The sequence below is a fragment of the Nelumbo nucifera genome, chromosome 5 (assembly GCF_055504915.1).
Source record: "Nelumbo nucifera cultivar China Antique chromosome 5, China Antique-T2T, whole genome shotgun sequence".
NCBI lineage: Eukaryota > Viridiplantae > Streptophyta > Magnoliopsida > Proteales > Nelumbonaceae > Nelumbo > Nelumbo nucifera.
This window is the reverse complement of record NC_142653.1, coordinates 2,160,040-2,177,341: the sequence shown is the minus strand read 5'-3', so window position 1 is coordinate 2,177,341 and position 17,302 is coordinate 2,160,040. Positions and strand designations below refer to the sequence as shown.

At 38.5% G+C, this 17,302-nt stretch overlaps 1 protein-coding gene across 2 annotated transcripts; it reads right to left on the bottom strand.

Moving 5' to 3' along the window:
* Window positions 1-716: 716 nt before the first annotated feature.
* On the bottom strand, window positions 717-14,536 carry LOC104603739 (butanoate--CoA ligase AAE1). 2 transcript variants are annotated; one of them, XM_088888018.1, is made up of 3 exons: window positions 13,922-14,059; window positions 12,773-12,905; window positions 717-2,341 (listed from the first exon to the last, which is right to left on the bottom strand). In XM_088888018.1, the coding sequence occupies exons 2-3, from the start codon at window positions 12,800-12,802 to the stop codon at window positions 869-871; spliced, it is 1,503 nt and encodes a 500-aa protein (XP_088744144.1). In that variant the 5' UTR covers window positions 12,803-12,905; window positions 13,922-14,059; the 3' UTR covers window positions 717-868. The 2 variants fall into 2 exon arrangements, with proteins under 2 accessions (XP_088744144.1, XP_010266143.1); XM_010267841.3 differs by lacking the exon at window positions 12,773-12,905 and having other exon boundaries at window positions 13,922-14,536.
* Between the last annotated feature and the right edge of the window lie 2,766 nt (window positions 14,537-17,302).

The window sequence follows — 17,302 nt, the reverse complement described above, 5'->3', positions numbered from 1 at the left end:
GTAACAGGTCCTCTCCACTCCTTCAAACAAGTTATTTACTTGATCCATATTCCACTGGCCAGCATTCTGGAATAATTGGTTAATTTTTATCTTTATTTTATTTGTATGTAAATCAGCTCTGCCATTCGGTATACCATATGATGTCATTGGCAACCATGCATCTTTGAACCTCAAAAACTTTTAGATTCTAGTGCTTTGCCCCCTAACTTGCTAATGGCCGGGTTGCCTGTGAAAGTAAAATCATGTAATTGCCAATTCGAGATTCTATGGGCTGACAACAAATATTAAAATGCCAAAAATAAACATTCTAAAGCACAAATAGTTATAAAAAATGTAATCATTTTACGGCATTGTCAAGGTGAATTTGTTGAAAGAAAGTAAAAAAAAAAAACAATAAGGCTGTGTTTGGTTTGAAGAAAAAAGAAGAAAAAGGTGAGGAAATCTTTACAAACCTTGTATGAGTTTCCCTACCTTTCCCTTCTTTTTCTTTTAAACCAAACATAACCTAAGAGTGAAATTGGAAAAACCAAGTGAAAAGAAAAAATGATCTCATAAAAAACATAAAATAGTTTGGGGTTTTAAGAAATGTTTAACGAAATATTCCATGGAATGCCAATAACAGTAAAAAATGCTGGAATCCAAAGTTAAGGAGGGTATTTGACTCTTTGTTGCAAAATAAAATTCAAGGGGGCTAATCAGAAGATTCGGAACCGCTCTTTTGCTCAAGACTCGAACAAACTTTTGAAGGATCAGATCAACTCGCACAAGTCACAAGTTAGTTTCATTCTGAGTTGAATAGAAACTTGAAATAGTCAGAATCAATATAAAAAAACGACACAGAAATATCAAACTCCAAAAGCTTTAAACCTCAATTCTTGTTGGCATTCCCTTTGGTAAGGCTGCCCATGGCCTTCGCTTTTTCCCTGAGGGCAAACTTTTGTGTCTTTCCCGTATAAGTCTTCGGCAAATCCTCGAATATAACAGTTCGAGGGGCCATATAATGTGGTAGACGATCGCGACAAAATTTGATAATCTCTTCGGCACTGGCGTTCTTTCCTTCCTTTAATTTCACGAAGGCACAAGGCGTGTCCCCCCAGTGATCATCGGGTCGAGCTACGACTGCAGCCTCAAGAATTGCTGGATGACTGAATAATACCGATTCAACCTCGATTGAACTTATATTCTCTCCCCCTGAAATGATAATGTCCTTTGATCGGTCCTTCAACTCTATATATCCATCAGCATGTTTTATCCCAAGATCTCCACTTCGGAACCAACCACCACTAAAAGCTTCCTCAGTAGCTTTTAAATCTTTGAAGTATCCACTCATCACAGTGTTACCTCTAAACATCACCTCCCCTATTGTTTTCCCATCTGGAGGTACACTCTTCATGGTGATGGGATCTCTTATATCAACCTCCTCCAGCCCAACATGGTATATCCCCTGGCGGGATTTGATCTTCGCCCTTTGGCTGGGAGGCAAAGAATCCCACTCGGGTTTCCAAGTGCAAACGGTCCCTGGACCATAAGTTTCTGTTAGGCCATATAGATGAGATACACCAAAACCCAGTTCTTCCATCTTGGACAGGATATGTGGATGTGGAGGTGAACCACCTGTCATAACTTCAACTTTATGTGGAAGTGGCCTCCGATCACTGGCAGCTGCATTCACAATTGTGTTCAAGACAGTAGGTGCGCCACCCATATGGGTTACCTTGTGGAGAACAATACTGTCAAATATGCCCTTTGGTGATACCTTTCTAAGGCATATGTTAGTGCCACCCTGAACAGCCACTCCCCAAATGAGGCACCAACCATTGCAGTGGAACATGGGCACGGTCCATAGGTAAACAGGCATTGGCCCCATACCATGGAGAAAAACTGTCGCAAGTGAATTAAGATAGGCACCTCTGTGGTTATAGAGCACTCCTTTGGGCCTTGACGATGTGCCTGAAGTGTAATTCAAGGTTATAGGATCCCATTCGTCCTTTGGCCGTCTAATCTCAAAATCAGGTTTGCCAATGTCTAGGAGGCTTTCATATTCCAAGTTATCAGAAGTGAAATTCATGTTACCAACAGTCGTGGATGGGATATCAGACTCAGGGATTACAACCAGGAGAGGTAGCTTTTGGCTTGTCTTGGAGAGAAGGTCAACTGCTCTACGGGCAACTTCAAGTAATTGGTAATCTACGAAGATCATCTTGGCCTCTGAGTGCCTTAGAAGAGAAGATAGCATGGCTGAATCGTGCCGTGTGTTAAGTGTACAAAGAACAGCTCCAGCCATTGGAACACCAAAATGCAGCTCATATATTGCTGGGATGTTGGGGGCCAGTGCAGCAACCTGTCCAAACAATTCAAAGTTAATTAGGAGATTATCCAGAAGATAACCATCAATTTAGATTATGAAACACATCTAGTAGCTCCCAAAATGGACTAAAACTTTATTCTGATGCCATCTCCAAAGCACTAGGATATAAACTTGAGGGTTAAAGATTAGAAGAAAAGAAAATTTCAGCTAGTAACCTTGGGGGAATTTAGCTGCACTGTCCAATAATGAGAGAGAAGATTTTTGTATGCAAGACAAACTTACTATCAATAAGGAAAACCAAAGATTCTAACATCTCAAAAGGAAGCATAAGAGATAGTAGGTAGAAGGATAATATATTGAGGGCACAGTGACATGGGTAAATACTTGGCATCTTTTCTAGTAAAAAGAAGGATAAATCTCTTAAACTATCTCTACTGTTTGCAAAATTGACTAACTGTACTGTTTATAAAAATTGACATTGCTGTTAAGTGCTAACGGAAAGAAATAAAATGCCAAATTTTCCCTCCACTATTCCTCAATCCAACCGATGAACAGTTGGCCATGGAAAGAGACCAACTGTACTGTTTATAAAAATTGACATTGCTGTTAAGTGCTAACGGAAAGAAATAAAATGCCAAATTTGCCCTCCACTATTCCTCAAATTTCAAAATAAAATCCAACCGATGAACAGTTGGCCATGGAAAGAGACTGACGTTCGGAGGCTCAACTTCGTTCTCTCTGCCTTACCAATCACTTCGCTACAGATCTCTCTTCTCTCATTCTTCCTCTCCTCATCTCCATTGTTGTTGCAACTGCGTTCAATATTCGAGGAACCCCCACACTGCAATAGATGTTTTACATCAGAAAGCTGGTGCTGTCGCAGTAAAAGATATTTCTTATAATGTATTCTGCCTCATCTTTTTTTCCCTCTCAGTAGTCTCAAGTGAACATTGATAGCGGATTTGGTTTTACCAAGACAATTTCTTGAAGGTTGTGATGATACAATGTGAAAATCCAGGAACTCTTTGCCAAGTTTGGACACGGGGCCCAAACTTCTTCAACAATCCAAAGTGGAGGCAATTTTCTACCACAACTAGAATTGCTAATAATCAAGAGAGATTAAGAGAGAGTGTTATGTTGAGAGTGAGAAATGTTCTCAAAAGTTCAAGTGCACTCCTCAATATTTTGGGTTCTATTTATAGACCCTTTTATGACTGTTGGGTTTGTTCCAATGGATAGGAATTACCCACAAATCTCTCTAAACAGTTGGGATTAGCCTCCACTGGGACGAGACACTTGTCCCTGGTTGTTGAGACATTTTCTCAACCAACTACTCCTCTCTAGTGGACCAAGTTTAAAAGTGATAGGTCAAAACAGATTTTATTTTATAGGAAAATAATAATAATAATAATAATAATAGTAATTGAAAAAAATGTGTTGATTGTGTGTGCATGCTGTTCCACATAGAGCAAATACTCCATTGATCGTGTGGTTATTCCTGTTGGCCTATGGATAGTCCTACACATCGAGGATGATATATATCGAGGGCCATAGGCCACTCGGTCCAACATCTCCCACTTGGCCGTATAGGCCCGAGATGTACTAGCTGCCCAGTAGTCCTGTTGACCTCACGTGCCATTTAAAATTGCCCAACAATTAAATTGGGCTTGGTCAACGGTTTGGCAACTATTTCACATGCTGGCACATATTCAATTCATATTCTTTTTTTACATACATCAAGAACATAATGATGTTGTAGTAGCTTATGCTTTTCAATCAACCCAATCTCTTTATCTTTGATGATTTAGATTGCGGCCTGATCAACATTTTTGTTCAGGACCGGTCTTGTAGGTGTACGATGTACCGTCCACCTTGACATTTTCAATAAACTTGTGGATCCATATTGCTTCATTGCTTCAACTGTAGTTTTATTGCAATAAACTCCATTTTCATTGTGTGTTTTGTTACACACTTTCTTTCTAGGAGACTGCTCCTCCTTCCAAGAGGAAAATATAATTAGTAGTAGGTTGTCTCATGCAAAATAAAACTTGTATCACAATATTTTATCAATTTCAAATCATTGCATTGCTAGGTTAATTTATAATATTTTTTTTACTCCTTGAATAATTCTTAGTATCCCTCTAATCACCTTCTAATGCAATTTCCAATGTTATTTTAATATTAACTAGCAATACCTTTAATGCATTTGAGCATATGTATTTGTTTTCATTTTCTCTTATTCCTTTTTCGTTGAGTCTTTTCCTTACATAATTTTCTTCCCTTCTTAGTTGTAGTTCTTACCAGATTAAATATTTTCAATCAAAATAATTGTATCCAAGTAGGATTGTTGTGAAAGAGAGGAATTCTTCCCCTTAATACCTGGTAATCATGTGAGAATTCCCACTAATGAGTATTATATCCATAACTCATTGTGAAAAGTGCAAGACCACTTTTTAGAAGCTCATTTTAATCCATATAATGCTTATTTTAATTTATGCATTACATATTCCTTTTTTTTTTCATCCTCTAGAATTTGTATTTTTTTTAATCACTTTTGTACCATGTGTAACCCTTGGAATCTTCTAGGAACACTTTACCCTTTTATTACCTAGCCTTTTTTTTATAAATAGGGTCTAACATATAGATATTTCGAACCCTATATTTTTATATGTGATAGGTCTTGCTTCCTACCATTCCACATTTCATAAAGTCTTAATGGGTATTTTATTTATTATGTAAATTTCAATACTTAGGATTTTTTCAATATATTTCCCACTAAGGAGTGATTTAGCATATGATATCCTTTGTTTCATTTTCTCCTTTATTTTTCTTCATTTTTCAATTCTCTACAAATGCACTTAGTATGGCCCAATTTTCCACAATGGTAACATTGAAACCTTTTCTTGAAGTTTTTATTTGAATTCTTTCTCCATTTATTCTCTCCCTCATATTTTTCCTTGAATTTTTCATTTTGTTGAGGGACATCTTCATTTTCATTTTAGCCTTATTATTTTTGACGTTGCCATCATTGCTTGTGATATTTTCTTTTTGTTTTCCCTCTTTGATTCAAGGGCAAATAAAGTAGAGAGGTTTTGCATATTTAGTGTTGTATCAGATAGGTTTAATGTTATCCCTACAAGTTCTCAAGATTCTGATGGCTATATAATATGGTGGATACTTGCATTTTCTTAGGCATAGGATCTTTGGTAGTAGCTAATTCCTTGGCTATACATTAATATGGTGGATACAACCATCTTACATGCATAATACTTTTCAATTAAAAGTTCTACATCAGTTTCAATCACTTTATCATATGTATCAATTATGGCTTCAACCATTGCATTTTCATGTTCCTCAAAAATTAAATTTATATCGGGTTCCATAAAAGTTAACATGGCTAATATTGCATTTTGATTATCTTTCACAAACTTTTCAAATTCTTTATTTGTCTTCGGAGATGTCTCATCTTTTAGAGATAAAGGAATTTCCTTGTCTACTATGTAATTCATCTCCTCTTTCCAAAATTCTCCTACTTCTCCTTTTCCACATATGAAAATTAGTTCCATTTAATTTCTCAATTTTGCTCAATTCACTAACTACAGCTGATGATCCTCCCATGCTTCCCATTCCTACTTTTTTTTTTTAGTGTGTACTATTTCACTCCCACTATCCTTGTTCTTCCTTAATTAATAAGGATAGTAATTTCTCTATTATTTTTTATTATTTTAAAATTTAGGAGTACATTTTCTACTCTTAATTTTACAATCCTGAGGGAGTATATGTATAAATTAGGGATTGAAGTATGATATTTTATAAAGGACTAAACAATAAACGTTTCAACAATTCAAAGACTATATTGCAATTATAAGAGAATTGATGATCACATAATAATTGTTCAAATATTATGTAGTAATCAAAATATTTTTACAAAGATATATGATTTTTCAGCAATTTAATGTAGTGACCTATATACAATTCTCAAAAACCATCATCTAAGAAAGTGCATCACACAAATTATGAAAAATAAGCAATTTCACATGGCCTATTATTTCAAGAAGCAATAAAAGATACAAAGAGTCGTTGGACCTCTAGTACATGGTGTCCAAAAATTAAAAAAGTTTAGTTGATATGCTAATTGTTGCTCTTGAAATTCAAATGAGATTTAATAGGATAAGATGCTATCTTGAAGAGATAAAGGTAGGCAAAAGATATGCTAGATTCCTATTAGAGACAAATCAATTCTAACATAAATAGGGAAGTCCAAAAAATTCTAATGATCTTTTTTTAGGAAATTAAATAGGAGAGTAAGTAGTGACTAGTGGTTAACTATCCAACAATTGAATCATTTAGGTGCTAATCTTAGAAGAACAACTTGCAAAAACAATTTAGTTTCAAAAAGGAAAATGGGCACAAGAGTTTTTAGGAGAGTAATATACCAAATAACAGAGATTAAAAATATATATCAAGTGGCCCAATAAATCACTCTAGCAAATAGATATGAGATATCTCCATTTTTATTTCTTAAGTTTTGATCACTAAAATCCAGGAATATTATGAGAAAGAAGTTTCATTACTCCAATGTTAATCAAATACTAATGCAGCAGTTCAATGAAAAAGAGATGCAAATCCAAAATTTTCTCATTTGAAACTTTAATCAAGTAGTATCATTTTTTTTTGAACTTCAATATGATATTAATTCTTGCAATTCCTTTTTTTTTCTTTTAGCCGACAATTTGAACAAAACTAAATAACAAAAGGGTAGATTTAATAATAGGAATTTAGAACCTAAAAATGTTCAAATGCCTATAATGATCATAAAAGTTAATAAAACATGCCACTATAATTTGGAGAATAATTTCCCAAAATAAGAAGAGATTTAAATAATTCACTAAATCATCATTTTTATAAATGGCTATTTGTGGCTTATCAACAATCCAGCAACTAAAAGGTAGGATTCACATGCAACTTTTTTTTTTAGTGATCTAAAGGAAATTTATTTTCCAATCGTGAATCAAATGGGTAACAAAGGATAATTTACTTTGAGGAGAATAATTAGAAAGGATAAAATAAATGGAAAGACTAAACACTCCCAATCCCTGAGTAATCAAAGTTTTAGCTATTAGTTTAGAAAGACAAAAGGAAACCAAAAACCTTGCCTTTTGTGTAGGAAATAAAATGGGACATTAAATAGGATTTTTAAATAGCAAGTAATTACTGATTAATATCCTATTCAACCGAATCACTTAGAAGAAAATTTTAATGGCCTTAAAGGTTATTCAGAATAAACAAAAAATTTAGGAGGAAAGATAATCACATGCCACTTTATTTGAGATAGTGGTTTCCCTAAAAAATAAAAGGAAATTAAACAACCACTAAATTACTCTAAAAACAACTATTTAATGGCTTATCAAAATCCTATTCTCAATCACTAAAAAAAATAGGATTAATATGCAACAAATTTTTGTAACCGAAAGAAAGTTATAATTTTCAATGCAAGTCAAATAGATAACAACTTAGTGAAAAAAAAAATCTCACAAAGTTTTGGCCGACTCAAGAATTTTCTCTCTTTTTTTTTAATTCCCAATTTATTACTTTGGAAAATCAAAAAAGAAAAAGAAAACCTCTAAGGCTTTTGTGTAGAAGACACCATAGGAGATTAAACGGCGGCAAGTAGTTAGAGGCCCAGTAAATCAAGTCGTTCTTTTGAATGTAACCATTTTAGAGGTTGCTCAAGAACAATCCAAATTCAAATGGATAGATGATCACACACTACTTTATCTTTGAAAGTAATTTTACTAAAATAAAAGGAAAACACAATAGCCTCTAAAATTAATCTCATAAATACCTATTTAGTAACTTATCAAAAACCAAATCTGAATCATCGAAAGATTATGATTGCTTCAAAAGAATGATTTTTGTAACTAAAAAAAAAAAGACAAATTTAAAGGTATGCAATGCATACAACTCAATCAAAGTATGAAACTTCGATGCTATTATAATGCTTTGGCCTATTAAAATTAAAAGGATATTTGATGTTTAAACAAACATAAACCCAAAGATTTTCAGATTCAAATCATGGAAATAATATTCTAATGAGAATGATTTAGCCAAAGTACATGAGCAACAACCCAATCACAAATTTCGAAAAAAAGAATAAAAAAATTGGGAGTGGAACGACCACACCTGGTTTGGAAAGAAAATGACAGAAAATTCTTTTCTACAGATCCAGTGGCTCTATGTATCCTCTCCACCATGCCAAATGAGCTTTGAAGTTGGCTCTGATACCATTGAAGGTTGTGATGATACAATGTGAAAATCCAGGAACTCTTGCCAAGTTTGGACACGGGCCCAAACTTCTTCAACAGTCCACAATTTTCTACCACAACTAGAATTGCTAATAATCAAGAGAGATTAAGAGAGAGTGTTATGTTGAGAGTGAAAAATGTTCTCAATAGTTCAAGTGCACTCAATATTTTGGGTTTTATTTATAGACCCTTTTATGACTGTTGGGTTTGTTCCAATGGATAGGAACTACCCACAAATCTCTCTAAACAGTTGGGATTAGCCTCCACTGGGATGAGACACTTGTCCTTGGTTGTTGAGACATATTCTCAACCAACAACTACTCTAGTGGACCAAGTTTAAAAGAGATAAGTCAAAACATATTTTATTTTATAGGAAAATAATAAATAATAATAATAATAATTGCAAAAGATGTGTTGATTGTGTGTGCATGCTGGTCCACATAGAGCAAATACTCCATCGATTGTGTGGTTATTCCCGTTGGCCTACAGATAGTCCTACACGTCGAGGATGATATATATCGAGGGCCATAGGCCACTCGGTCCAACATTTTTATTGGTGGGTGTTGCTTGGAAGGTACAGGTGTGTAGATATGTCCGTTTCTAGTGAGGGGAACAAAACAGGGATCGAGTGATGGGGAAACAAAACAGGGCCGACTCTGATCTGATGACCTCCACTTAGCAGTGAAGAGAACTCTCTGGTGGCTCCATTAAGGGCCATCTGACGGGGATGGTCAAATAAGTTTCCATGATGGTGGTAGGGACGGTGAAATAAGGGTCCTTCACTACCGAGTAATACAGTCTTTCAACTTCTTCAACATGCATGAATACTGCAACTTGGACCACTGCAATCGATCTTTCGGAAAACCTTCATGAGGAACAACCCTCCACAGTGTTTCTTCCCTCCCAGATGGATCGTTTGCACTTTTCGTTGTTGTGTCATCAAGATCTTCTTGTGTGTTGGCAACCTAAAAAATTGTATTCCTCCTTTACTGGGTTTATGTGAACGATGATCAAAACAAATTTAGCCATAAGAATAGAACATGGCACTAGCAGACAAAAGAAAGAGAGAGAGGTAACAATGCAAATTGGGTAAATGAGGTGTAAGAAGTGATGAGGGCAGATTTGGCCCTCCACTGACATCATGACACATGGCATATCAGAACAGCTGGACTACATCTCAGCATCACCTAGGCGACAACTTGCCTTAGCCAAAATGGGGTCCCTACTGGCGACCTGCCTCTATCGCCGACCTGGTGACCTACTTCTGCTGCCAACCTGGCGACCTGCCTCTACTGCCGACCTAGCGACCTACTTCTGCCACTGACCTAGAGACCTGCCTCTGTCGTCGACTTGGCGATCTACTTCTATCGCCGACCTGGCGACCTTCCTCTGCTGCCGACCTGACAACCTGCCTCTGTCGCCGACTTGGCAACCTAGTGATCTGCCTCTATCGCCCACCTGGCGACCTACCATTCTAGAAGTTTGCCAGTTGTCTCCTTTCGGGATCACGCCGCGTAACCGTAGGCCTTATCCTCATCCCGCCCGAATCGGAGGGAAACGGTAAGCCTTATTAACTGGCACGTTATCCTCCTTCCAAAGCGGAATGGACCTCTACGTCGTGGGTCGAGGATTCTGGGAGCGTTTCACGAGACCCACGGCAGCCCAACTATATAAGGGCATCAACCCCTGAGACCTAGGTAGATGTGCAATTTTTAGTTCTTGCAGCTCTCCAACTCTCTCACATTTAGCTATCTTAAAATCTCTGATTCGCTAACTTAAGCATCGGAGTGCCCACCCCGGGTAAAGCAACCCAGGCACTCTAACATTGTTTCCTTGCAAGTCGCATCAGAGCCACCTCTCCAGCTCATCACCATTCAGCTAGGCATTAGGGTCACCTCTCCAGCTCGTCACCATTCAACTAGGCATCAGAGCCACCTCTCCAACTCGTCACCATTCAGCTAGGCATCAGAGCCACTTCTTCAGCCCGTCACCATTCAGCTAGGCATCAGAGCCACCTCTTCAGCTCGTCACCATTCAATTAGGCATCAAAGCCACCTCTCCAGCTCGTCACCATTTAGCTAGGCATCAGAGCCACCTCTCCAGCTTGTCACTATTTAGCTAGGCATTAGCGCCACCTCTCCAGCTCGTCACCACTCAGTTAGGCATCAAAGCCACTTCTCCAGCTCGTCACCACTCAATTAGGCATCAAAGCCACCTCTCTAGCTCGTCACCATTCAGCTAGGCATCAGAGCCACCTCCCCAGCTCGTCACTACTTAGTTAGGCATCAGAGCCACCTCTCCAACTTGTCACCATTCAATTAGGCATCAAAGCCACCTCTCCAGCTCGTCTCCATTTAGCTAGGCATCAGAGCCACCTCTCCAGCTTGTCATCATTTAGCTAGGCATTAGAGCCACCTCTCTAGCTCGTCACCACTCAGTTAGGCTCCACCTCTCCAGCTCGTCACCACTCAGTTAGGCATCAAAGCCACCTCTCCAGCTCATCACCATTCAGCTAGGCATCAGAGCCACCTCTCCAGCTCGTCACCATTCAGCTAGACGTCCAAGCCACCTTCCAGGTAGGGATTACCAGGCATTTGAGTCACTAGCCAGCCGGGAGCTGCCAAAATGCGCATCATCAAGAAGCATCTCTCCGACCTCAGCAGTAGTGTTGGCATCTACGCTTCTTGTCTCCGTGAGCGCCTTTTCGCTCTCATCGCCACTCAAGTCCAAACCCAAGCCGAAGAACGTCGGAAATCTGATTCACATCCACCGCCGTTGATCTTTCCCCACTCCATCTGTCCTTACATTTGCTGCCACTCGGACGATTCCTCCTGGCACCACAATCAGTTCGATCAACAATTTTACAGTACTCATAAAGTGGGTCCCACCTCAAACACCACCGCACATGGTCGTAAGAAGAAATACAACAAGTTCTCTCTGCTCGCCTCCCTTTTCACCTCCAGATCGAAAGAGCATATACACGAAGCCAACGATGAACATCAATCTAGAGTTTCAATTTCCTCCTCATCGTCCTCTCCGATCTCATCCTCCTGGTTCTCCTCTACTGCTACTGCTGCTACTAAAACCACCACCACTACATGCAGTTGTTGGCCATGCCAGGTGAGGGGTCGAGGAATGTCGCCGTCAAAGGGCATAAATGAAGGCAAAAACTACGAAGACTACGAAGTTTCTCCTTCGACGAGTTGGTACTCATCGGATGCCTCCCAAAGTCGATGGAAACACCTGATGACGACACTGCCAGTTCGACGGAGAGAAACTCCATAGCACAACTGAAATGTTTTGGGATTGGCGTTCTGTTTGAGCCCAATGGAGGTTTTGAAATGACGGGAGGGTGGCTTGAACATCATTTTTCTGCCACCATTTTGATGATGGGAGAGAGAGAACAGAGGGGGAGAGGGAGGTCTGAGAACTTCAACGACCAAAGAAGGTTTTCTGGTGTTGAGATGAACGGGATGAGAGTAATATTGAGTTTTAAAAAATTTTAATAGGTTACGTGGGATCGAGCATTAACGTATGTTAACAGTAGTGGTATAGCTAGCCAATTGTCAGAAATAGTAGGGGTAGCATCAGACAAAAGTTAAACAGTAAGGGTATACTTGGTCAATTAAACAAACAGTAGGGGTAGTTTAAGAGATTTACCCTAAAAAAGAATCTGTTTGGTTTAGCTCATTTTAGATTGGTTGGTCAAGGTGAATGCCACAAACATGCTTCTCATTCGTTGTTAACAGACGATCTTTTCTTCTTTTACTTGCATTCGATTTTTCCATTCTCTCTGTTGTCTCCACTGTGAACAACATTACAAAATATATTGTTTCCAACAGTACCTTCTGGATGCTGCTGTAGCAACTGTAGTCCCATCTAATCCTTCTATATAATCTATAACAGCACAGCTTTGATAGTTGAGTTGGCATAGCTAGATCATTGCAATTGATTCTCCAAGGTAAGAAGCCTATTAATTTCCTAATGTGCGACATGTTCAAATTAACAAAGCTGAACTGATCTTACATTTCTAGCAATTGTTTGCTTGTTTTGAACCTCCAGGTCCCTCTTGTATAATTGCCAATACATTTGATGGACACTAAAGACAAATGCATTGACAAGAGCATAAATGAGGCCAAGATTTAAATACAAGACAAACCTCTGTTTTTCCGAATTGTTTTTCTCCCATAAACAGGATAAGCTCAGCCAATCCTAAAACAGTGTGCCAACCACTCCAATTTCCAAGGAATTGGATATGGAACTGTGATGCTTTATCCCTATTGCATTGTTATCTGATGCACATTAGCAAAATTTATCATCCTTCTACAGGAAGAACAAACCTAGAGTCTAATCAAATGATGTTAAGCCAACTAAATAAAACACATTTTACACTAGGAGCTCAAAAGGAATCTGGGAAATGAACAACCAAAACTCAATAATTATAAAAGGAACAACTTTTGCATATGCTGAGTGACCGATTTCTTAACAACCTTCTGGTTATGATGAAGCTATTTATAAATAGCTAAGTATTCAATTAAAATCTGCGTTTAAGTTAAGAGAGATTCGTTAAAGACTAACAAATGAAATACAAACTGAAACATCGAACAGGATGAGCAAGAAAAGTATTCAATGAAATACAAACTTTGTATGCTGATTCACCTAAGAATTTTCTGGTTCCAATGAAGCTATTTATGAGTAGCTAAATATTCAATTAAATCTGCGTTTAAGTTCATAGAGATTCGTCAAAGACTAACAAATGAAATAGAAACTGAAACATCAAACAGGATGAGCAAGAAAAGTATTCAATGAAATACAAACTTTGCATGCTGATTCACCGATTTCTTTAACAGTTTTCTGGTTCTGGTGAAGCTATTTATAAGTAGCTAAGAGTTCAATTAAAATCTGCCTTTAAGTTAATAGAGATTCATCAAAGACTAACAAATGAAATACAAACAGAAACATCAAGCAGGATGATCAAGAAAAGGGGGTTTAATCGGACAGAATATTTTAAGACTAAAAGAAGAAAAACCAGACAACAATGAACAAAGGGGGAACGGGAAACATAGTCCATAAAACACACTGCATGCAAAACAAACTAAAGTTCAAAAGTATCCTACTTAATAAAAAACATAAGAGTCAATCGTATATTTAAATTGAAACCCAAGAAAGAAAAACAGAACTAAACAACAACCCAGAAGATAAAATCAGGGAAATAGTTCAAGTAATTCATCGCAGAATAAAAAGATGCAAAAACAAAGAGAAGCCCAGAAGACAAGGATACAAGAAACGAACAAAAGCTTTAACTTACGACGTCCCCTCGGGAAATCCCCTTCTGGGTCAGAGCAGAAGCAAGCCTGACACATCGTTCTAGCGTTTTTCTCCATGTAAACCGGACACCCCCATAAACAACAGATGTTCTCTCTCCATAAACACGTGCTGCTCGCTCTAAGAAGCTTATAGGAGAAAGAGGAACGTAGTTCGCTGAGCATCGAAAAAGGCCCTCTGTTGATTTCTCGAAGTCTGATTCAACTTTCTTGGAGAAATGTAGTAATTGAGATGTTTGAGCGAAATATGACGTTCTGAGAACGGAGCGAATTCGACACGAAAATGTTTTTGAAAGTAAATTCATTTGGGCAGAATAGAAGAGTTTCTTGCAAAACAAACGAAAATGTTCTTTGACATACTTGTGCAAGTAAATATTGTGGATATATTGCTCCTGATTTATATTTGCACTTCAGATAAACCACTGGACTCACGGTTTTTTAGCTAAACGCTGCATTGCATTTATTTGCAATGCCAGAACTTTTTTACATCCTTGTTGATGATGCACAATCCGGCCGGTCTTAGCCGTTAACGATCTTGTTTCTGAATTGAGTGGCAGGGGACCTGAAACGGAGGGAGTGAAGAAGCTCCGGGGAGAACCTGGCGTAAGGGCTCCGAAACTCAAGTTAGAATCTTTTCAAAGGCAAGATAAGCCAGATAGCGCAAAAATTAGCATACCTCGTTCTTGTGGGATAGGAGCCTTTTATAACCACCTCGCGCACTCACTTCCAGGCTTCTGTCAGATCGGGCATGATTATTTCTGAGCTCCTGCCAGTTTGGATGTCATTTCCTCTGGCCGGATAGAACCGCCGCTGCTCCTTTTGTTGGAGCCGTCTCTGCGGCTAGTAACGATGGTGGCAGGTGGCGGTAGCAGGCCGTTTGAAGTGCGGCTATCAAGCGTCAGATCCCAAATCAGTCAGGTGCGCCGCCCTTGAATACGGACGTCCTTGGTGTCAGGTACGTTTGGTCAGCCTGGTGTTTCGGAAGCGAAGTGCTGGAGTGGCGAGCGAGATGTCTTGAGTTCGGTTTGGGGAGTGTTCCGAACTGCCATGGGTCAGCTCGGGTCACAGCTTTGCGAGGCTTGGGACCCGAGGTAGTTCGTGCTCCTTGTAGGGAGCTCGGGTTCTCAGTAGGGAGCTCGGGTTCTTAATAGGGAGCTCGGACTCTTAATAGGGAGCTCGGACTCTTAGTAGAGCGGTCTGGTGGAGTTCGGGCTCGATAGTGAGCTTGGACTTCGTTACTTTCGGTACTCGTTTTACGCACTCTGCTGTCCCAAGTTGTTTGCTTTTACCACGTGTCGGGTGATTGCGAGATCGGGCCAAATTTTCCTTCATCACTTGTAAATGCAAAAATGTACTTAGGACGACTGCAAAGTACAAACTTCTTTCGGCTACGCGTTAATGTTTGTGTTTGTATTCATTTTGTTTGTTTGTAATAAGGAACATCTTTACGAGCCCAGATTTCTTAATTACTTTTCTTACCCACACTCTTTACATGTATAGACGACTGCAATGCAATAAGCCAATGACGTTGCCCTCATTAAAAACGCTGCGTGTCCTCCCACACGCAAGCGCCTCAACCTCGTGCGGAGCTAATGGGACGGCCGTTGGCTCCCATTTCAGTGATTTCGCCCAAAAAAGTGAATTTCACTCCTTTCGACCTGCCCTCTGAAACTCAGACCGCCCCATCTCCTCCTTCGCCGGATCTTGCCAAGAAATCCGACGCCACGATCATTCCAGTAGATGCACCAGAATTCTCCATCCCTCTCATCTCAGATATTCTCAGCTATGATTTTGTTTTAATTTTTTTTAACTTTTTTGCAATAGAAAAAACGCAAAAGGGAAGAATCGCCGATAGGTATTCTCGAATCTGTTCTCTCTTCCTCCTGCAATACTCCACTCTAAATTCACTGATTTGAGTTTAACCATAGAATGTCTCCAGCTGGGCTGATACGCAGTGCAAAGATAAGAGCAAAATCCATGGTTATTCGAAGAATGAATATGGCGTTAATTAAAACCATAAAAATTGTGTGGACCAGACAAAGCACAATCGTTTCCGTGATCAGGGCCTCAGGGGGTTGGCGCTGAAGACCTCATAAACAAGTGATGTGTTTCTGTGCTTTAAAGGGAAATCAAGCAGTTGGCTTGTCGAACTAAAAGTTTCATAATCAAGACAAAGAGCTTTCTGGGGATGACACAAAAAGACATCGTTGTCGTTGTTTCAAGCCTTTGAGTCCTAACCAGAGCTAGCACCTGTATCTTCTTCCATTCTGCGTTTCTTTTATTGCAAAAAAGAGGTTAAGAATATCTGAGATGAGAGGGATGGGGAGTATATACCCCCGATGTATCTATCGGAATGATCGTCGGCGTTGGATTTTTTGACAAGATCCGGCGGGGGAGGAGATGCCGTGCTCTGGGTTTCAGAGGGCAGGTCCATAGCGTCGTACTGAGTGGCCTATGGCCCTCGTTGTTGGTGTGTTGGACAAACCCCGTGACCACCGGATATACATTTTGTATATAATGTGACATATAATATCATTTCTCTTTTATTATATTGTATTTTATTTTTATATAAATAAATTGTTTTTTCAAATAAGTCTTTTACACACTTTCGCAATGGGGCAAGAACAAATGGCAGGTTGAAAAGCAAAAAACAAATGAAATATATCTTTTCTAGATCAGAAATTGAGAATTCTGCATCCTATGTATCTGTACTTCTCCTTAAAAAAAGAGTTTCCCCTTTCTCTATATAATCAACTTCTTTTTGGAAAAGGAGTGAAAAGTGACTGCCTCCCGTACTGTATCGGTCTGATGCGCAACAGTACTTTATATCTTTTTTTAAAAAGAGAATATTTGATTTGATCTAGTCATAGAAGTAATTTCTCTGTGGTTTTTCCACAAAAATAGAAAAGAGAATATTTGCTTTCATGTATCTGAAGTTTTTTTTTTATCAATATTTTATTTTCTTGATGTTTTCGTTCTGAGCTTTTCTTTTGGGAAATGTGCTACCATTAATCACAGTCATTTGCTGATTCATCTAAGAGAACACGTGCACACAAAAAGTAAATTTTATTCAATTTCTTTTTACAAACATACATCGAATGAGTTGAAATCTGAGTTTCTGGGTATTTGTTTTGAAAACCGAAACTCAATTCTTACGTACATTTGAGTTTTTGTCTCATTAGTGCTTGGGATTTGATAATTGTATTGTTCCCTTTTTTCTAAAAGCCTTACCTTTTTCGTCTGAAGATACAATTAAAGTCAAACTTTATTTGTTTGCTTAACTTAGATGGTGTGTGATTAAGATCTAAAAGCTTTACATTTTATGTGTTAAGCTTTACTTTTTTCCAACGTTTTAAAAATTCTGA